A 23504-nucleotide genomic window follows, 5' to 3' on the forward strand; every position below is an offset into this window, starting at 1 on the left:
AGAGAAACTGGCCACCCTGTATACGAAGTGTCTCTCGACAGGGAGGATACCAGAATCTTGGAAGAATGCCAACATCATCTTGATCCATAAGAAAGGGGACGTCAAGGACCTGAAAAATTACAGGCCCATCAGCTTACTGTCCGTTGTCTACAAGCTATTCACAAAAGTAATTGCTAACAGAATTAATACGACATTAGAGTTTAATCAACCAAGGGACCAGGCAGGATTTCGTACAGGCTTCTCAACAATAGACCATATTCATACCATCAATCAGGTGATAGAGAAATGCGCGGAATACAACCAACCCCTATACATAGCCTTCATAGATTACGAGAAGGCATTTGATTCGGTGGAGACATCAGCAGTCATGCAAGCACTGCGGAATCAGGGCATCGACGAAGCCTATATAAACATAATGGAAGAAATCTACAGCGCATCCACAGCCACTATAGTCCTTCATAAAGAAAGCGACAGAATTCCAATAAAGAAGGGCGTACGGCAGGGAGACACGATCTCTCCAATGCTATTCACCGCGTGTTTACAGGAGGTTTTCAGGGCCCTAGATTGGGAAGAATTAGGGATAAGAGTTAATGGAGAGTATCTCAGTAACCTGCGCTTCGCTGATGACATTGCATTGATGAGTAACGCGGGAGACGAATTACAGCTCATGATTACTGAACTGGATACGGAAAGTAGAAGAGTAGGTCTGAAAATTAATATGCATAAAACTAAAGTAATGTGGAACAATCTTGGCAGAGAACAGCGCTTCGCGATAGGTGGCGAGACGCTGGAAGTTGTAAAGGAGTACGTCTACTTAGGACAGCTAGTAACCGCGGAGCCGAACCATGAGAGTGAAATAACTAGAAGAATAAGGATGGGATGGGGCTCATTCGGCAAGCATTATCAAATCATGAATAGTAGTCTACCACTATCTCTCAAGAGGAAGGTATATAACAGCTGCATCTTACCGGTACTTACCTACGGAGCAGAAACCTGGAGACTTACAAAGAGGGTTCAACTTAAATTGAGGACGACGCAGAGAGCGATGGAAAGGAAAATGATAGGTGTAACCTTAAGAGACAGGAAGAGAGCAGAGTGGGTCAGGGAACAAACGGGGGTTAAGGATATCATAGTTGAAATTAAGAGGAAGAAATGGATATGGGCCGGCCACGTAGCACGTCGGCAGGATAACCGGTGGTCATTAAGGGTAACTGACTGGATTCCAAGAGAGGGCAAACGCGTGAGGGGAAGACAGAAAATTAGGTGGGTAGATGAGATTAAGAAGTTTGCAGGTATAACGTGGCAACAGAAAGCACAGGACCGGGTGGATTGGCGGAACATGGGAGAGGCCTTTGCCCTGCAGTGGGCGTAGACAGGCTGATGATGATGATGAATTGAGAAGTGACCCCGAATTGACGACCCTTTGCAACGCCCTACTTGCGTGTCCTGGCGCACGGATCGGTGGTTGTTTTAGTCATGACGTGCCCGACATTTAACGCACAGCGAACGTTCGGTAAACTACGTTTTTTCATTTCCCCAGGCTCGGTTAACTAATTTAATGCTTTACTATATGGATGAACCTCAGGCCTAATTGGGCAAAGGTGGAGTGGTGTAGGATATTTACTATAGTTCTCCGGCCTCAATAAAAAATTTAAAAGAACACAAGCGTTATCGCCGCAGTAATCTCAGAATCTTCACGTTACGCACAAAGCTGAACCTATTGCGCTAAATGAGGCAGAATTCATGATGACTTCTTTACACGGGGTGAATAAATCTCCCAATCAAAGCGTCCGATAAGCAATCAATGTAAACTGAAATTTGTGCAAATTTAATTCGTCTTTTATACTCCTTCAATCTCTATGGCTTGCTTTACAGTTGGTTGATTGAATCTATCGATTAATGAATCAGCTAACAAATAAATCAAACAGCCAATCGTTTATTCTAATATTTGATCACCTATTCAGACAATCAATTAGCTACTGAATAAAGTAGATAATCGTAAGTGACTGGAGAAATTTGGTGATCAAACGGTTCGCAAATCAAGGGATAAATTGTTTGTCAAAAAAATAAGCAGTCTATAAATTACTCAGTCAATTAATTTATCCACGAGTCATTCATTTTTGTGAATACAGCAGCTGTAGGCGATCAATGAATGAATCAATCAGTTAGTCGATCATCCCGTTTAGCAAGATATTTACTAATCATGCAACTTCATTCATGGCTGCGCTAAAGACACGGACAACAGAAGAGAGGTACAGACTACGGGCGCAGCCATGAATGAAGCGCAGCCATGAATGAAGCGCAGCCATGATTGAAGTTACAAGTTTGCACCAACTGGCCCAAGTGAAAGCGTTTATTATTCCGTTTACCAAATCAGGAAGCGACCAATTGATCACTTCATCTATTTATCAGTTAATCTATTAAGCGAGCGACACATTTATCAATTTGTCAGTTAAGCAAGCGATCCACTTATCAATTTCTGGAACGATGAGTCGATCGATTGATCGGCCAATGATATGCGCGTACACACGCTTCAGCCACCAAAAAAAATAAAAATAAAATTTCCGCGATAAATCCTGCACTAATGTCGTTCTTGTGTAGGTCTTTGTGTAGTTCTAATGTCTGCGTCTAAGGCAGCTCCACTGCCGTGGAACCTGGGGAAGTGCGTAACACGGGCAACCTAGCGATTCCCTTCAAAAGCACGCGCTTGCCAAAGCGGTGGCGCCCTCTCTTGCGCGGCGCGGGTATCAGCCGGATGCTTCAGAAGCGTTTTTCCCAACTTTAGGCTTATTATTGCTATCAATTCTCGGTTATCTCTGCAATTTATATTATTTTAGACCGTGTTAGCTTATTTCGCGCTGCTTTTGAGCATTGTTAGCCTTATTTGGGGCCTGTATTGACAACTGCGTGACCATGCGACATGAGACAGTGGATGGACAACAAGCCGGGCCCCTAAAGCGCTGCGCCCTTAGAACGCAAGACGCACCTTGTTTGCGAGGACATCCGAGGCGGCCAGCATGGACTGCGCTATGATGGTGCTGATGTCGCAGTACACGTCCTGCAGCTCGTCCAGCAGGCGGGGCAGCGTCGAGCTGTAGTACTCGTCCAGCATGCCGTTGGTGGCGGCCAGCTGCTGGACGTACGCGTTGTGGCAGTCGTAGTAGGCGGACAGCGCCGCCTGCTCCTCGGACGCGCTCAGGGGCGACGGCTGGTCCAACGGAGCGGCCGTCAGGTCGGTGCAGCCTCGGCGGCACACCGCCCGGTACGCCTCGGCGTACTCGCCCTGGCACTGGTCGCGACAAGCAGTGGAACGTTATGGGCGCGGAATACTACACGCTACAAGCATTCATACTGCGGTCATATGACACTTTCGTGTATATGTCAACAACTACAAAGCGCTAATGACACGAGTGGTACGAGGTACGGTGCTGGCTAACGTTCGCAGGATTACATCAAAACGTAAATACTCAATAGTGGGGATGGGAAAGCGACCGCCGCCGTAGCTGAATTGGTAGAGAGCATAATAATAATAATATCTGGAGTTTAACGTCCCAAAAGCACGATATGATTAGGAGAGACGCCGTAGTGGAGGGCTCCGGAAATTTCGACCACCTGTGGTTCTTTAACGTGCACCTAAATCTAAGCACACGGGCCTCAAACATTTTCGCCTCCATCGAAAATGCAGCCGCCGCGGCCGGGATTCGATCCCACGACCTTCGGGTCAGCAGTCGAGTGCCATAACCACTAGACCACCGTGGCGGGGCATTGGTAGAGAGCATCGGGCGCCTTATCCGAAGTTTCGGTGCCTACCTGCGGCAAGGTGCTTTTTCATCCACTTTTATTCCTTTCTATTTATGTCATATTAACTATACTGCAGTTAAAACACAAGTAATGTCCCCTGTACGTTCCTTAGTTTTATTGGCTGCTGGTTACGCTAGGCTGTGTCTAACAAAAAGAAACTAGCCCTCGATCAATCCGCCCTCTTTCTTTCATGGCACTTGTAGGCAGGGTATATTTCTCTATCTAGAGCAGGGCTCTCAAACACGCGGCCACTAGACCTCCGGCTAGTGGCCAGGCCCGCACATGACTATCTTCATCCCATCTTTTAATGCTAAGTATGTTCATGAGCTACACAGACGTGACTGGTCTCAAGTATTCTTGAGGCACCCCATGCGGTCAACATTTGTTGAAACATTACTGCGGAAAAAAAGTTGTATATTTCAGAACCGGCGTTTAGATTTCAGTCATTCTGCAGATCAGTAGCGACGTGTTTCGCGACACCTGAAGCCGAATATCCTTTAGAAATGACCCATCTGATAGCGTTAAGCATTAAGAACTTCGCAGACATCTGATAGAATTACCTGACTTAAAATAGGCGTAATAGAAGCCCTCTTAGGGACGCTCTGTACTGCATTAACCGTGATTGATTTTCACAATGACGGATAAACTTGATTTTGTGGCTTCAGTGTGTCGGACAAACGTGTTAGAGAAATGAGCACAAATCAAAGAATCGGAAGACAATCAAGAGCGGGTGCGAAGAAATCGGTGTTTTACAGCGAAAGCTGTTATGAGATCATTTCACCGGCCGTTTTTGGCGCCGTAGTTGTCCGCCGCCGCCGCCGCCGCCGGTGTCCGTAACCAGTATCGCTCGAAATAAGAAAAAAAAAAACGAAATAAGAAAAAAATGCCAGGATGGAACGAGGTTCGAACCTGGGCCCTCTGCGTGGGAGCCCAGTATTCAACCTCTGAGCCATGCCGGTGCTTGAAACTGCTTTGCAAAAAGGTCCTATACAGGCTTCATGTCGGGAAGGAACCACATTAGCATATGCAATATAGGGTGGTAGAAGAGTAAAATAGGCACCAAGCGTCACACAACGCGAATTCTGTAACCAGGCGTCACACAATGCGAGTTGCGCAACGAGTAGGTTGTTGAATGCTTCCAACCCATTACAAAGGGATCTGCCATAATTCGTCGTCATCAGGCACAGCATCAACAAAGCGCGCATAATGCCTTACATGCGTTTAGCAGGTACCACGGCTCTCCGTAGAATGACGAAAAATGACACAGTGCCTGCTGCCCTACTTCTCAAAAATTACAATGATTTATAGCCTAGTGGGTTCCTCGCAAGTTGCACTTGTATTGTTTGCCAAGGAAGCCCATAAGCGCATGATCAATTTACTCGGGGTCTCAGTAAAATTACAATAATTTAGAGCGTAGTGGGTTCCTCGCAAGTGCACTTGTATTGGTTGCCAAGGAAGCCCATAAGCACATGATCCATTTCCTCGGGGTCTCAGTAAAATTACAATGATTTATAGCGTAGTGGGTTCCTCGCAAGTGCAATTGTAATGGTTGCCAAGGAAGCCCATAAGCGCATGATCCATTTCCTCGGGGTCTCAGTAAAGTTCTTCGCCTCCCCTCCTCGTCTCTCTCCCACGTCAACGTATGTTATACAGCATGACGGGAGAGGGAAATAGCGACCGGGCGTCACCCAATGCAAATTACATAACTCGTGGGCTGTTTAAAACTTCCAACCCATTACAAAGGGTTGAGCCATAATTCTTCATCGTCATCATTCGTCGCGTCAACAAAGTGCACATAATGCCTTACAGACGTGTAGCTGGTGCCTCGCTTCTCCGCAGAATGACGAATAATGGCTTAGTAGGTGCTTCCCAACTTCACAAAAATTGTGATTTATGGGGTAGTGGGTACCTTTCTGGTGTACTTGTAGTGTAGCGCAGGGAGAGCTTACAATGGGATCTAGAAACGCCGCTCTTCCAGCTTTCGCTGTGACTGTGCTGCGGTTTCAACGCAGGCCTGGCGTTTTTTCTCAGTTTTTTATGCACCGGCGTGTATACTGCTAATAACGTGGGTTATACGTGAAACAACATTTGCGTTGACGATCTGGTAAGGAAACATTTGCTGTGTCTAAAAAGAGAAATAAAAAAGATGGATAAAAAGGACAGCATTACCTGAGCGTTGTAGTACACGCAGTTGTGATCCCAGACTTGACGAAATACATTGGTCGAATTACAAGCCCGAAATTGCAACTGATATCAAGTACAGGCATTTTGCTTATCAACGTAGAAGCAATGGGACCAGCGATCTGAGTGTTAACATCATAATAGGAAGCCTTTCTTGGTGCAGGTGCGTGGATGCCTTCATTAGAATAAGGTCATTTTACGCATGCGGTCTTTGCTATGCGTACCCTGGTTATTTAGCGGTCCACGCCCGTGAATAAACAAAGTTGAATGCGTACCCTGCCTTGTGATAGTGTTTGTTCTGCGCTACTGTAGAGGTTTTCTATAGGATGCCATAGAAACCCCTCGCGCATAGCGGAGCGTAGAGTGGCTGATGTGCTGTGCCGTTGCTCACCTTGTTTAGCAGTTCTTCGGCCTTCACGAGGATGTTCTCGAAGCTCTCTCGGTGCAGGAAGACCTTCCGCGACTGCGCCTTTCGGTGGAAGGTCTTCTCCAGCAGCATCACGCCCATGTGCTGGGACAAGCAGCGCGAAATGTCGCCGTGCACCTGCACAAAAAAATACAGAAAAAGAAAAAGAAACAAATTGGGGAGCTACGCACTAGTGGTTCGAAGACTTAGGAAAGAGCGGAGCTGGTGGCGTTCCCCTCCTCTTTTCCCTCCTTCTCAACCTTACTTCCCTTTCTCACCCCTTGCTATACTATGCTATATAGGGCTATGCTCTGTCAGTATCGCGTTCCATTAGTTTTGCATATCGATCGGCACTGATTGGTTATCGATCGGTATGGATTGGACCGATGAAGTCGAAATTAGCCAAGTAATGCTCATCTGGTTTCATCAAGGTCGTCATCGGCATCGGTTAGTTATCGATCAGTAGTGGTTGGTTACCAATTGGGTATGGATCAGTATTACGCGTGTATCCACGCTCAAACGAGCACAGCCATGCTTGTCGCAGCATTTTCATGAATTATTGGCTATTTATTGGTTATCGAAGAGTATTGCTTGGCTATCAGTTGGCTATCAATTGACTATCGATCGGTATTACACGTGCATCCAAGCTCAAGTGAGCATAGCCATGCGTTTCGTGTCACTTTCTATGGATTGTCGTGTATTGATTGGTTATCGATCGGCATTGATTGGATATCGATTACATATCGATCGGTATTAAAGGTGTATCCAAGCTCAAGCGAGCATAGCCATGCGTTTCCCGCGCTTTTGGCGCCGTGACACGAGTACCAATGGGTTGCCAAGGCGACGCGCAGTGACGTCATTGCTCGGTGAGGCTTCTACAGTCCACGGATTACACCCTACGGCCGGCTTTGACAGCTCCGCTGCTTAAAAGCAGCCAAGTTTATTGTCTAGTCGTTCTTGAGATTTCCATCGCCTGCATTTGCTGAGTTAGCTAAGCTAAGTTAACTGACCATTAACTTCAACACTTAAGGAGAGCCTTAAAGGAAGAAATACGTTTGAGACACGCTTTGAGATGTTTCGACTCCGTCCCTTCGGGATGACGGCACGCGAGCACTTACACGATGAAGCTTCAAAGACTCTTACGCCCTTTCTGCGGAATGTAAGGTATTGTTTTCACTTTGGAAACTTCCTGGAGTTGTGACAAGATGTACTGCGCAAGCGCTTGCATGTACTGCGTGTGTTCTTACGTGTGTGCTTTCTCTTTCTGTCGCTTCCGTTCTTGATATCACATCTTTGATAAAGCGTGTAAGCTCCTTATAGCTGCGCGTACCTCTGCACTTGTTTAGCGCTTCCTTTCTCTAGGCGTTTTCCCCGTCATGTCAAACTGCGAGCGCATCAAGTATCTGTATTCGCATATCTGTACGGAGTAGCAAACCGTCTGTAATCTACAACTGGGAAAGGTTAGCTTGGTTACATCCTGTAAGCTAGTTCCTCTTCCTGCCTTTCCTGCTATCGTTCTCTCTCTCTTTTTTGAGCCAGTCGGCAGAACACTTTAGAGACACGAAAGATAAAGATAGCCGCCCATTATCCTAATACCGTTTCACATTGGTTTCAATAAGCGAAAGTTTCAGCGAAAATTTTGCACATACTTTGCGGATCCCAACGACATTAAGAGAGTGTTAATGCATGTGCGCGAGAATTATGCGTATGCGGGAAAATATTTTGATAGATAGCATTGCTTACCTGGGAGTCGACTTCAACTTCTTGAAGAAGCACTTCCCAACAGCTTGAAGAGACTACTGTGGTACGGAGGCCTGCGAGAAAGAAAGAAATAAGGGCCAACTTGAATTAAGAAAAAAAAAGTTGGATCAGTTGATGTGTTTTCGTGTTGCAATGTCACGACGACCTTAAGTGGCAGAAAACCACGGAGTACAGACTATCAACTCGACGAGGCAAGGTGGCGACGAGGCAAGGGAACTAGCGATTTCGACAAGGCGACTTCTTAATGTTCTGTCAAGCAGGTATCCCCATTACGTGGGCGAAGTGTTTTGAATTCGCGCTACTTTCAGGCTATCTTTGCCGCGTATACAGGCCCACATGAGCGAACCGTCCAAGTGACAACTTCGCTTGGGCACCCTGCCACGCCCGACGTCCAAAGGAAACCGCATATCTGGCAGTATACGGTGTCCTGGCGCTATGGGCGTGTTCTGATTCTGCAAGTACCGCTGGTAATCTACGTTGACGCCACTCAGAAGACAGCATCGAGCACGAGCCGTTTAGAGAATGGAACGCATCTGGGAGACGTCTGCGCCACGTGACGCCACCTCGCGTGTACAAAAACAAGTTGGAGTCATTCCGCCCTGTGTAGATGAATGACCAGAGGGCTGACTGGCGCACTACCGCCTCTGCTCTCGTTGGCGTACTTGGAAAGCGCGCTGCTCCTCAGGCGTTCTCATACTCGAGCGGTCGACGCATACTTGCCGCTCCGCTGAAGCGTTCTGCACAGCCTCCATGATCTAGCGGCGAAGCTTGGACTTGTTGGTCAAACATTGGAGGGAACACAGCGCAAAAGACGGGTACAAGAAAGCGCTGTGTGTGCGTCGCCTTCCTTGTACCCGTATTTCTTTGCGCTGTGTTCCCTCCATGACCGGCCCACCGGTCGGACTGCCTCCGGGATCAGTACACCTTTGACTGACGATTAAGCCATCGTGTGACGTCATTGTTTCCGCGGAGGAGGTCACGTGGTCTCTCTGTGAGTGGACGCACGCGGACGGACGCCACAAATAAAGCGAGTGTTCCATATACAGCTCCGGTGTAAAATGAAGCTACGATAAGCCGATGGAACTGTGGCTTTCGACTATTTTCGTGTTTGAAGCTACGAAAAACTTAGCGCATGTTACATTAAGCGCATAAGAAACTACGCCTACGTATTCCTTTGAGAAGGCTACCTACCCCACGAGCTCTTAAGCCTTTCAGTTGCGCCGCCATCTTGTTTTGGACAGCTAAGTAGGCCTGCCTCGTTGCACGTCTTCGCATGATGATGATATGGCTGGTTTTAGTGGCGCAAGTCTTGGCAAACCTGCATTCCTTACCGGCTTTGCCAGTATTGGAAGCGAGATTTAACCAGGCCGCGGTCCGCTTAACTGTCGATTTATCCGTCTATGACGAGTATTGGCAAACCTGCATTCCTTACCGGCTTTGCCTGTATTGGAGCGAGATTTAACCAGGCCGCGGTCCGCTTAACTGTCGATTTATCCGTCTATGACGAGTATTGGGACTCACTTTATGACTCGTTCGAAGTCACTTCTCTCGAGCGGAAAGAAGGTGACTAGCGCTGGATGTCGCAGCTGTGTTTATTTCACGTAGTGTCACTCAGCGTCAGATATTGCGCCGAATTTTTTTGTTTTGGATAAGCGAAATGTTATTATGTGTAAGCTCAGAGCTTACTCTGCACGGCGCAATCTGTCCCACATTTCAACGTTCCTGAAGTAATCATAAGGTCCCACAGTGACTGAGTAAAGTGAAGTGGTTTCTTTGTCTGGGTACACCTTGTTTACCTGAACACTAAACAAAAGCTAGACAAAACAAAATTAACGAAAGAAGCAGTCGGAAAAAAAGAAAGAACCAGACAATTTTTGCGTTTCCTCGAACAACATTGTCGCGTCTTCTGCGAAAGGTGCGTCGAAGAAAATATTGTCGTCTTCAAGAAGTGAAGCGAGAGCTTGGGTGCTTCGCGTAAGGACGCACACAGCTAGACCAAGCCAAGGCAAGTCAAGCCTAGCCCGGCACACATAACCGCGCGGACGGCACTCGCTACACCGGGGCAGAGGAAAGAAAGTGGCGCGCGCAAATTGGGTTAGCGTCGAAGGACGAGCGCGAAGATACAAGTGTAGTTACCAAGCTGCAACCCATTAGTTCCGTGCAGCGACGCGGTGCGAAAGCAGCGGAGCGTCACTGCGAGTTCGGGCGCAACACAGCTGCATAATTTATTTGAAGGTATTCATTCATACATCTTACTCGCATAAATCTCGCGGTGAAAATGTGTGCATCGATTTTCAATCCTGGCTAATTGGACAGTCGGTGTGACGGCTGACTTGCCATGGTATTCAATATGTTGCTGAGTAGCGCGTGGGAGCGACTTGTTCGGCCGTTAGCATCTTCATTTTGCCGTAGGGCGAAAGTTGCGAAAACTCATATCTACCTTAAGAATATCATATGTTCCAAGCTACTCCCGACTTACTCTACTAGTATTTAATATTTCATAAATAAACAACTACAAAGAATAATTTTTCAGTTTGACTAAATTATCACGATTAACCTGTTATAGCCCTCAACCTGTTTTATGAAATTAAAGCGAATAATTCACCTTACGTAGGCTCATTATGTAATCGTTGACGGAATTCTGGACCTATTCACTGTGAAGGATGCGTTTCCTTTTAAAGACGATAGTCTTTCTTGGGGAACTTAAACGCAGAAATTATGGCCTGTCTGTCTGTTACCCGATTCAGCCACTCAGCCAAAGTTTAGCCACTTGCGGAACGCCCAGCCATCTTCAACTGGTACCGCCTTCATATTTGTGAACATTGTCGATCAAAAAGCATGTGTTACGCATATCTGAGGCGCAAGATCAATACATAAGTATTAGGTAGTGCGTTCCTTTACTGGAAAATAGATATATACGTAATTATAAAGACCCTAGTGTTTCTTAGGCTGCGTGGAAAATGCTAGTGTTTTTTGGGCTGCACCGCAACCTGCGATGCTATGAGCCAGATGCGGCTATTCAACATAGAGGAGGAGGACTCATGCAGTGGCCAGAAGACGACTATCGTCTTTCGACGACATTTGCAGCGAATCACGCAGATACGCGGCCAATTTTTTCATTATATGCTGGTCGCCTTTCGGCGGACGTCCGCACTGGTAAGTTCTGGTTATCTCAATATAAAGAGGGGCCTTGTGCTGTCTTGACTACAGCGTGACAGCGCCGATAAGTCTGCGATAGCATCTAGAAGATCTGAGCAACACACGGCGCGGCAGTTTATACTCTGTGGGTTGTCAGAACGGATATACTTGAAAACATTTGGCAACAAGCTTTGAGCGTCGTTTTCGGTCACTTTGAGAGCTGCGGGCCTTTTGATATTGTTCATTGGAATTCAGCCATGCTGTACTTTGAATGTGTGCGGACAGTAGACATGTTCGATGCATGTATACACGTTCAAATGTTGCATGTACATGTTGCATGTTCATTGCGACTATACATGTTCAATGCGTTTAGTACAGTGCAAGCGAGAACCAGTGAATTATGTGAGGCATATGTCAGGTAGCAGCGATTGCAGCAACGTCTCGCGACGCGTTTGTGCCTAAGACTGCTGAGACCTTCCACTGCGATGTCTGAATGTCTTTCGCCTACCTGGCAGCGGGAACATGTCGGCGCCTGCGTAATTCTCCGTTTCTTATTTGACACAAGGTATTGAGTGACGAGTCAGTGTCTAGCGTGTTGTGAATACCAGCGTTACTGTCGCGGAATATCTATTCCGGTATGCGCCCAAGACAGTGCGTATGATGGTTTTAACTCAATAACACACAATTGTGCTTCTGTTAAGCCTTGAGGTTAGAACTATAGTACTACGTCGCGCAAAAGTTTTAGTAAGATGTCGGCGATTCGTAATCGCCGGCCGACTCCATCTTATAGGCCCTATATGTTTCATTTGTAGTAGTTTTTAAAGAAGTGAAATTCGTTAGTGGCGTATGGGGAGACGCAGTCGTTGACGTTATGGAGACGGTTAAGTAGCTTGGGTCATATCCTGTTATTCAAGGATTACAAGGCAGTGCGTTCTTGGACGACGAGGAGTCAAAGGAAGACGGCACCTTGATTTCAACTGCACTGCTCCAGGGATATCTTTTCTGAGCTGGCGCGTGCTTCGCGTTTTATCTTAGCTTTGATTGATTGATTGATTGATTGATTGATTGATTGATTGATTGATTGATTGATTGATTGATTGATTGATTGATTGATTGATTGATTGATTGATTGATTGATTGATCGATCGATCGGAGTGATTTTGGCGCACAGACAAAGGAATACGCCGTAATGAGGAGCGCCGGATTAATTTTACCATCACGAGGGCTTTCAACGCGCCCGGTACATGCGGCTTCTTGCATTCAGCACACGTTAGAATAACGCCTCCGCCGTCAGGAATTGAACCCTCGACCTATGAACAGCAGGATATCGCAGTTTTTGAGACACCGTGTCCCGCAGAGCGTCACGTACCTTACGGCAGTAATCACTACGCAGCACCTAACTACATGAGGGGTCCGCGCCTTACGCACACATTCTGCGCTCCCTCCGGTATTTCGTCCGTTGGCGCCGGCGTTGTTGTTCTGCCCGCCCTGGAATGGCGTCTCATGGGAGAGGGCGATCAAAAAAAAGAAGGAAAGGGAAGCGTAAAACAAAATGCGTAGGAGCATTACCTGGGAAACAATAACGTAACTTTCTTTTAGTGAGGCGCGCGGAACGAGATTACAAGAAACAGTAAATGTGGAGGCAGTGTGGGAACACTCGAGCCGTGCTTGGGTGTGCGGAAGCAGCCCACGCAACGGCTGTGCACGGTGAAAGGCGACTGGTGGCGACAACTTGTAGTTGCTGACCCACACGGCGACCTTTCGTGCCTCTCCTTTTGTTGTTGTTTATTTCACGGCGCACTCACACGTCCGCACTTACTTTGTCGTAAGTCCGGATAGTCGTAAATGTATTTCTGTCCGTCGGGCAGAGTACACTCGGGTCTTGGTAAAAATGTTCTGTTGGGCGAGTTGTTTCGTGACTCCGAAGAAGAAATAAAACGGTAGCGCGAAATAAAAGAGAGAGAGAGGCGAGAATGAACTCTATTCAGCGTTCTAGTCTCGTATAATCCTTTATTTGCCGCCACTCGAGTCGTCTCGTCTCTGCCCCTTCTTTGGTGACCGTAGAAACATCGACATAAACTCAAACGTTACTGCGGTTACTCTCGACCTGTTGCTTTTTCTTCGAACAACGGGAACTTCGTAATAGATCGTTTTCTTCAGTGTCTCAAGTGTTCGCCTGTGCAACGCTCATTTGGCTAAGTATTAGTGGCGCCATTAACGATACGGATGAAGATTGAGCGCGATCTAAGCGTGCGGTAATCATTCGCTACGCGCGATTTCATCCCAACAGCAACGCCTAAATTTTCATGTAGCAAATTCAGAGAATGAAAGAAAGAAAAGAAAGGAAGGAAGAAAGAGATAAAAAGTCTGACTGTTGCGCCTGACTAAAAAGTCTGACTAGATCGACCTACGGCTACTACTGTTTCTCTTGTGGACACAGTGCCGCCGTTGTCCACGCTCTTGCTAACCAGTGCTCGTTTCGGGTGCAGCTTGACAAACTTGGCTCAGAAAGCACAGCTACTAGGCGCCTTAGTTAATAATTTCCTGAGACACGTTGCTGTCGTAACCTCTAGACTCAACTTGTTGGATGGAGGCTGCGAATTCCGAAAGTTTCGCGCATATACCAGCTGCGTCATATATATATATATATATATCTATATATATATATATTATAAAGAGGTTTATTAGCGGCGACGATACTCAACAGCGACAGCCAAGGCGGGGCCGACTCTCAGCGCGAGTTGCGTTCTCTTCGAAAAGAGCCGAAGAGGGCGACCCACTAGGAGGTGTTCGAGAGGACGACCCATTACCAAGTTCGATCGCTTCGATATATATATATATATATATATATATATATATATATATATTATATATATATATATATATATATATATATATTATATATATATATATATATATATATATATATATATATATACCAGTGATATGTACGCTAGTTGCTCGTTGTCAGGATGAGTTTATAGCGTGCGGGGCTAATGGAACGTGGCAGTGGTGCGATTCTTGGGTGAGTTGGAATTCGGAGCTCAACCAAAACATGTGTCTTTACGATTGAACGTAGGCTCGAAGAAGCCGCACGAAAAATTAAAAAAGAAATATACGGAACAGGCATATATAGATTGATACACGGACATCCGAGTTCGAAAGTAGAAGAAAGAAAAAAAAAAAAGGTGAACCTGAAGCAGACAGACTTCTCCTTCGTACTCCAAAGCTGTGCAGCCGAACCGACTTGCAGTAACGAGATTGCTGCCTCGTAGAAAGGTTTCATCCCCTTGGTCCTCTTTTTTTCTTCCTTCTCATCCTTCTTTACCCGCCTAGCAAGAACCTTATGGTACTTTCGACGGCAAAAGACGGTGTTTGAGAAGTACGGAAGCACGGATTGAGCAAGGCGCACGCGAACCTCGCGCATGTAGTACAGTGCCGTCGAGGTAATTTCGGGAGGGCTTCGCTCCTCGGCTTAGAAATCGTGTTTGCACAGCGCGTACTACCGCGGTTGACTTTCTTGTTTGCATTTTAGCACGCGTGACGCCGCCGTCGCGTAGCGAGGGACGACGCTTTTTACCTGTTTATGCGCAGGTTTGAGGCGCTTAAAGCGGGTGCGTTTATAAAGAACACTCAGAGGCACGCTTTATTTGTTACGCGTGTATTGGTTAATATGATATTTATTCCTGTCGAAGCTATGTTTTGTCGCTTTAGTTGTTTTTTTTTTTTTTAGATTTTGCGAAATTTCAACCATGACGAGGTGTAATCGCTGTAGTGGCTTTAGCGAGCTAATATACACTGATTACTTAGACGCGGTTTCGAGATTCCCTTCAAAGCGGAGAACAATACTTTGCAGATAAATCGAGACACAATTTTATAAACTGATACAAATAAACTTGTTCTCTTTTATGTAGAAAGCTAATTTATCGCCTGGAACTCTCTGTGCTGCCTCTAACAAATCTCCCCCTCTCTCTCTGTCTCTAGCTCCATTTACCCAGTACGATTTGGATTTGGCACAATACACCTCATGTTCTCGTATAACCCGAGACTTGAGATAATTGTAATGGCGTTGCACTTTCCCGGAATAAGGATCTTTAAAGAGGGTGCATAACCTATATTACGAACGCTTCTTTTCCTTGTAGCTGTTAACGGTGTCCTCCTACACACTACACAGCTAGCCAACTTTTTCCTCTTGTCCCACAACCTCGTTTCTGGCGTCATCGAAGCCTCGTATATATACGTACAACCTAATCGCGAATGGGTGTCTTTCATTCCTCGTACAAAAATCTCCACACGAACGCAGGAATGGCTTATACGAGGCCTTCGCTCCACCTTTTCTAACTGCTGCTACTGCCGCTGTGCTCTTTCTCGTCGCATCGGAACGTAATTGGATCGTGACGCCGGCAGGGCTGCGCATCAATGAGCCGGGCGCGCCGAGACATGGGCGAACGCGCAGCGTCGATTCTCGGCGTCTTCTTTTCACGGCTTACACGGAATCGCGATCAGGGCAGGAAGGATAAAGCGTGCCGCGTATATTAGCCTCTCCCGAGGAGGGCCCGCTGTGTTATGTTATCCGCTCGTCATCCCCGTGTTTTGTATACTTGTTATGTTGATGTTCCCCTAGCGTAGTAACGCTTTCGTCGATCGGCTATAGCTCTCGCTACCGCGGAAGCTCCGTACGCTGTGTCAATGGCACTATTTTGAGGAGGCTCGGGCGCTGGCTCTCATGGCAACAGTAGGAAGCTGCGGAGTTGTTCGTCTACGGCCCTCTGGCGTGTTGGCAAACGAATGCACTCCTGACGTCAGTGTTGCGCTTGCTTAGAGGGCGAGCCGGGTCAAGCGTTGTTCTAGCCTGGCCCCAATCCGCGGCGTCGATGCCACTGGTGCCTGTCCAGCTCCTTGCCTCGGCATTCATTATGCGGTTCGGCGTCACGGTTGAGACGCTACGGTACAAGTCACTTCAAACTGACCTAGAAATTTGTTGCGGGCAATACAGGCAGATGGGAATGAACATACTGGAAATCCCGGCATGTAACAAGATACCGAGGTTATCTTACTGAGAAAACATGTATACGTTGTAAATTGTCGCGAACATGAATGACGAACCGGATATCAAATCCGACACATCTGGAGCTTAAAGTGGTTTAATCATACGCTTGCTCGCAGCTTACACACACGCACGCACACACACACACACACACACACACACACACACACACACACACACACACACACACACACACACACACACACACACACACACACACACACACACACACACACACACACACACACACACACACACACACGCACGCACGCACGCACGCACGCACACACGCACGCACGCACACACACACACACACACACACACACACACACACACACACACACACACGCACGCACACACACACACACACACACACACACACACACACACACACACACACACACACACACACACACACACACACACACACACACACACACACACACACACACACACACACACACACACACACACACACAAACAGTGACTTGACGTTGCTGCATTAAAATAGGTTACTTCAAAATAAGGCACGTCTTCTCCGCATCGGTCATTTATTTCTGTTTGAACTACTCGTTTTATGGGATCAAGTTAAACACGCCTTGTCATTCGTACTTGCGTCTACCAATATGTAGTTTTGGTTCTATTGAACAGTGCTAAGCCCCCAGGGAAGTTCGAGCTCGCGTTAGTGCTTCCAAGAGCTTCGGGGCGTTCCTCTCGCACCCCTCGTTACTGATTAATTAGTAACCTAATTAGTACGACTAAGTGAACCAACCTATGCACGCGAACAGGAACATATCTTTCTCAGCACGCTTCGCACATGAGTACAAGTGGATGGAGATCGAAAAGAGGAAGCGCGTACCGTTCCTTTCGTAATTCCGAGTTCCGCTTCCGGAATGCCTCGACGAGTAGTTGCAGTTCCTCGGCATGGCGGGAGTGCAACTTGGAGAGTTGCTGCGTGAAGTCGGCCACTGCAAGAACAAGAAGGAAAAAAAAACAAGTGTTACGAGATTACCTTCGATATAACACTGCGGACGCCGCAGACGTTCCCAAATGCTGCAGGAGACTTAATTCAAAACTGATTGCTTTATACACACATTCTTTTCACAAACGATTATGGAATGAAATAGTACGCCTAATTGTGTAACTTGTCGCAGTAACCTTCATAATTCTTTGTCATTACTTGAAAGTGAACCCTGTAACCGAACCGTTACGCTGAAACCGTCACACGCTTTTTTTGTATAACACGTTCGACGTAGACGCTGTTTTGGTGTTTCAATCGTTTTTCACGTGTACTTACCATGTGCTTTTTATTTACTCATAGGTAAGATAAATGGTGTACACAACTTGTTATCAGCCCCACGGTAGGTTACAAAGTTTACAGCGCTATGTTCACGGCAAGTAGTAGCTTCTTTAGTATTCATCTTTATCTTGGCTCGCTATGTGATGCTGGAGCATTCTTGCGTGGCGCCCTGTACTGTTATTCTGAAATTCGCATGTATAATTTTAGTGAAAGATATACGTTCTAGATAATATTATGTTACCTTCACTGGTTAACTTCACTGGTTAGCCACATTGCAGCTATAACGAATACGAGGAACAAGACGGTGACCTTTGCTTGGTAAGGCGCAAACCATCTGAATCGAAACTCGGTGGCATATGCAGCGAGTAACACAGTATTCAATGGAATACGAGACGGGTAAAGTAAAGTTCTTTATTGAAGGAAGAAAACCAAGCGCTAAAAAAAAAGACTCGCGATGTTCATCATGGCTAAGTGGATTACGTACTGAGCCACGAAAGTCTACGGGGCTCTGTGGCCTTTAAAAGAAAATATAAAAACGTAACGTGCATCCGCCTGACCTACGGAATCAAGGTAACCCTCCGAGGCAGAAGTGGACCCCTGGTTAAGAAGCGACCTGGACCTTACCTCCCGCTTGTTGTTTTAGCAGTGGATGGATTCAAGCCTACAAGGAGGAATCGTTAGGACGGTAGAAAAATTCAGGAAACAAACAGCAGGCAAGCGAAGCCCCTGTGTAAAAAAAAAGAAAAAGACGCTCCTGCGAGGTCTGTTTGACAGAAGTTAACCGATATGCCAGAGTTTCTGATCAGGTGGAACACGGCATATAAAGGCGTACGTATCCTTTGGTTGACATCGCCGCGTACATTTACAACACATTTCGGGTATGTCCCAATCCACCTACCCGTTATCTTATCTCTGGGTAATGCAGCCTGGGAGGGGGGGGGCCTGCATTACCTCTACCTAAGATTTCGAATTCCTACTCCGGGTTATTGCGGTCAGCTGGCTGTCTCTCGCTCTCATAAGCACAGCGATAGCAGAGAACTATTATAACCTTGGGCAGGTGCGCAGGCATTGGTCACACCCTAGCCGCCAACTTGACATAGGGCAACGCCTCTTAACGTTCTGTGGTATTCAGAAACAAGAACATCGTTGTAAAAATGGAGCAATTGTAGCGCCATTCCCCCCTCCCCGCCCTCTCCGTAACCCTTGGTTCGCTATTAGAAATAACGCTTCTGGCACAGCCGCACGGAAACATTTGCTCACGTGTATTAAGGCAAAGAATGTTCCTATTCAGGTAAAGGATATGTTTAGGCCTACAGAAGGGCACGGCTCGTAACACGCATCACAGTGACGGTGACAGCGGCTTCGCTGTCCGGCCGACCAGCGTTAAGGACTACGAAGCGGGGAACACTTGACAGCTAGAATAGCCTGGCACGTCTGCATTGTCTTCGGGCCGCCTAACAACAAGAGCCTCCTCCACCCAGGAAACATCGGAAACACTTATCACGTCGCTAATGACGGCAGTGACACCAACAGTCGTTGTGACCACCGAGCGAAACCACAACGCTTTCACCACGCCGAGACCTAGTCGAGCGTAAAAGAACAGTCCACGAAGATGCGGAAGAAGCATGACGAAAATAAGTCGGTTTTTTTCTTTATCTTGAGAAGAGTTCTAACGCTCTTCTCGATGACGACCCAGATTCGAACGGGCGCGTGGAGGACCGCCCATCAACGGAAACGGTCCCGCCGGTCTCAGAGACGGGGAAAGCGATGGCGGTAGCCGGCGAACCCCATCTAACGGGCCGGCCACTTTCGCGGAGCTCCCTGAAGAGCGACCCGTTATTAATGGACACATTAGCGTCGCCACTCCTTGCAGGGCCACGGCTTTGTTGCTAGTATTTTTCCCGGCGCGGTCGCTTTCCTGCATTGCTTGTTTACAGCAGGCACGCTCGACCCCGTACAGGCCTTTCAGATCGTGCGGGTCGCCGCTGCGGCAGCCATAACTGCGTGAGATCTCTGACGTCCTGTGACGACCGTTTGTTCTTTTCGTTTTCCTTCGTCTCTCGTGTTTCTTTTTTCGCCCCTAGGATGCGAATGCTTCATGAATGTTGCAACAGGTTTCTCTTATGCATGCTAATTTCCCGTCAGTGTGGCATGTTCTTTCATCGATTGGTGGAGCGCTCCATGCCGTGTATTTTACCACGATGATGAATGTTCCTCCAGGTAACGTGTGTTTCGGATGCCCCCGAGCGCCGTTTTCAATTGCTATGCTGCGTCCATGCCTTCGGGCCACGTTGCGGGGCAGTAGAGAATTCAGTTAGTGCAGTTATTTCTACTCGAACCCTCCATTACCCCTCGGCCATCCATCTCTGCAACATGTATTCATCTTGGCAAAACCGAGCCATTAAGATTGGGAGGGTTCCGGCAAGACGAAACTCGAAATTTGTGTACCTGAAAAAAAAAAACAAAAAAAACAGCAACCATAAAAAATGTCCCGCTAGGTGCGTTGCTTGACTAATGTCTGTAGATGTCTGAAATGAAGCCGCTCGGTAGTCTGTGGATCGAAATTTTTGTCTGTTGCGCTCGTACACGCTGCATATCCAACACTAAGAAAAACAATTTTTGCCGGCTTCGCACTGGCGGTGCCAAGCCTGAAGGAAGAGCGGAGTTGGGCGGCCTTCCTTGTTTCACTTTAATGTTTCCCTTTCACCCTTTCTTTTTCTTTCTTTCTCTTTCTCGGTCGTTCGTTTCCTTACGGCACGGTTGAGGCATGCACGAAGAACCGAAACCAGGCTAGCAATTGAGAAGGCGATGCGCACGTGGCCCTCCACTAGCCTTGCCCGAATAGAAGTAGATAAATACGTTGCAGTTTAAGCTTCGCATAAGTTGAACATACAAGAATAGTTTGCAGATATTACGCAGTCGAGGTTCCCAAAGTCTAACGACTGCAGCGAAAGAACCCAAATTCGTTTTAATGGAACAATATGAAGAGAACTGTTCAAAGAGTTCTCGTCTGGTCGTAAACGATCATGAACTCCAAACAACGTGAATTAACTAGTAATAAATTGACGTTTCTTGACTCACATGGAATCTTGTGTTCACAACAGGGCTCCCGTATGCAATGATTCTGCATAAGAACGCTTCAGAAGAAGGTTTATGTAGAAATGCAACTGAACTTCACTGCCATTTTGGAAAATTTAAAGCGCAAAAATTGACGTACACGCAGGTCGAGTGTTTGTCCTGTGTTGTCCTGTGTTTCTCGGCTTATGTGTTTGTCCTGTGCTGTCCTGCGTTGTCCTGTTTCTCGACCTATGTGTATGTATATTCTTGCGCGTTAATATCCCTAAAATCATGAAACACCTCGCCCAATGTCAAATTTTATTAAATTTCACTGCCAACTTCCTAGCACTTATTTCTGGATACTAGCAAAAGGTTGTTCCGTTAACACTGGCCGACTGAAGCATTACTGAACAAAAATCAAACGTTAGCAGCGAAATTTTGCTCAATATTATAAGCATTAGTAGTTATCGTACGCATTCTGTCGTCTTTGCTGTGGTCACTGAATCTCTAAATCTTAATATTAAGCGGTAGACAGTGAAAATTGTTATCGCCGCAGTCACATTGTATAGAACGATGTTGTTCCAACGGAAATAACTCTGAGAAAAGCTAGTGATCGTATCTTGACCGCTTAATTTTTACGACGATTATGACGTTTTAATTTGTCGCGCCGCGTTGCCGATCTCACCAATAACTAATGCGAACCGCTGAGTAAGGGAGCTTACAAGAAAAAGGTAAAGAATCACCACGGTTATCTTTTTGGCGGTAGAAGAAATGTCTGTAGAAATGTCGCAGAAAGCAGCGCAATAATAATAATAATAATAATAATAATAATAATAATAATAATAATAATAATAATAATAATAATAATAATAATAATAATAATAATAATAATAATAATAATAATAATAATAATAATAATAATAATAATAATAATAATCAATCAATAATAATAATAATAATAATAATAATAATAATAATAATAATAATAATAATAATAATAATAATAATAATAATAATAATAATAATAATAATAAAAGAAAACGGGGACAAGGAAAGGACCACACTTAGACAGCGCAATCGTGTTGCATGCCACTGAATTAGATTTCCTGAGCGCTAACCACTAAATGAAACCTTGTATTTTCGTTTTTAGATTTTGAGCACGCATTTCTGTGCACCAGTATACATTTTTCAACAAATGTCAGTTGGTAACTTGCGCTGTGTCCGTGTAGTATTTTCCTCGTCACCATTTTTTTTTTGTGCTGCTTCCTACGATGATACCGTATCAACTCGCCCAGCAAGCCACTCGTCTGTCAGAACAACAAGCGATACGCCTCATATCAAGGTATAACTCGTCGAGGCAAGCCGTCTTGGCGTGCGTCATCTCCTCAAGAGGGAACGAGAAAAGAGCACGCATGCGCAGAAAAAAAGAAAGGATAAATGAGCATAGGGACGGAAAGGGAAAAGATGGGGCCAGCGTGAGGCGATTGGCGAGTAAAGGGAAGAGGTAAAAGAAAAAAAAAATAGGGCGTTATCGCGGCCTGCTCACTGCTAACAACGTTGCGCACGCTTTGCGAGATGATGGAGCGTCCTCTCTGCGAAGTGGGTCATTTGCGAGCCCGGCGGATCTGGAAGCGCGGTGAGGAGGAGAGGATAAAAGGGAACGGCGCAGTTCCTATACGACTTGCAGGAAAGAGACTGGCTTCCCAACCCTGCATGCAGGTTAGGCGGAAAGCGATACGGTCAGAAAGAAAGAGAAAAAAGAGGCGATAAAAGAGGGAAGCTATAGGACACTCGCTACAAGCACTGCGACGCTGCGTTAGTCACGCTTGTGACGCGCTGTTTGTGCTGGCGGATGGGGAAGAGTGATCGCAGTAGCTATGTAGTACGAACAGTGTAACATTGCTTTATGTAGTGTTTGCACAAAGATTAAAAAAAGACACCTGGCAAAGAATACACCAGGAGAAAGAAGTCACGTAGAAGGTTGTTGACATGTTCCGCGCTACTCACGTTGTCGCATTAGCAAATAAGAGCGCTAAAAGAGTCACCTTTAGGAGCTCGGTCCAGCGCTAAAACCGGACCTTATCTGTACACTAATGAAGGTTGATTTCACTAAATAATAAGGTTTAACGCTGCTTCTGATTAATTTTCTTCGGCTTCAATTAGTGCCTGTTAAATGCATTGTTGAAACGTGGCGTCGAAGCTTGGTATTCGACATGTTTCAGTTTTAAAAAGTGGTTTCTTCGTCCACGAAGCACTCACCTATTTGTTGCGTAATTTCGCGCTCATTCTGTTTTGAGGTCATGAACGGCACGCCTGCGTCAGCTGGTGACGTAGCGTGACGTAGAATGACGTAGTGACGAAGCTAAGTGAAGTGGAAACAACACTCGTTGTTCGTGTCACTATATGAAAGCTTGCGGATCCGACGGAGTGTGGGAATCAACGAGGCGAAGGTTCTTTGAAGCGTATATGCACACGCCTTTGCTCATGTCAAAAGTTTTGCAAACGGCTGAAGAAACCTGCCGTCGTCTCTCGGAAGCGGGAGCAGCTAAATTACGAGCTACGTACGCACGCACGACAGTATAAAGACGCGCTGTCGTCTACGTGGATATATGGACCACCTCTATCCGAAGCCCCCTTTTCCCAACTTGCCCGATCGATACTGCGTAGTGATGAGTTATTTGCTCGAGATGGGCCACGTGTGCGCAGGATCAGGTGGGCATACGCTTCCTTTCTCGTGGTCTCCGAGAAGGAGTCGGTGGTAAGACGACCCGAATGGCGGCGTCTGAAGCCGCTAGAAGCTTGAATGCGGACGA

At 46.4% G+C, this 23504-nt stretch overlaps 1 protein-coding gene across 1 annotated transcript in view; it reads right to left on the minus strand.

Annotated features, from left to right (window-relative positions):
* Positions 1–23504, minus strand: part of LOC119404989 (uncharacterized) — a 180376-nt gene that overhangs the window by 94182 nt on the left and 62690 nt on the right. The window contains 5 exon segments of the mRNA XM_037671736.2: positions 2987–3289; positions 6374–6526; positions 8132–8176; positions 8178–8202; positions 17194–17302. Coding sequence (XP_037527664.2) covers positions 2987–3289; positions 6374–6526; positions 8132–8176; positions 8178–8202; positions 17194–17302 — 635 coding nt within the window.

Source organism: Rhipicephalus sanguineus, chromosome 9 (assembly GCF_013339695.2).
Source record: "Rhipicephalus sanguineus isolate Rsan-2018 chromosome 9, BIME_Rsan_1.4, whole genome shotgun sequence".
Taxonomy (NCBI): Eukaryota; Metazoa; Arthropoda; class Arachnida; order Ixodida; family Ixodidae; genus Rhipicephalus; species Rhipicephalus sanguineus.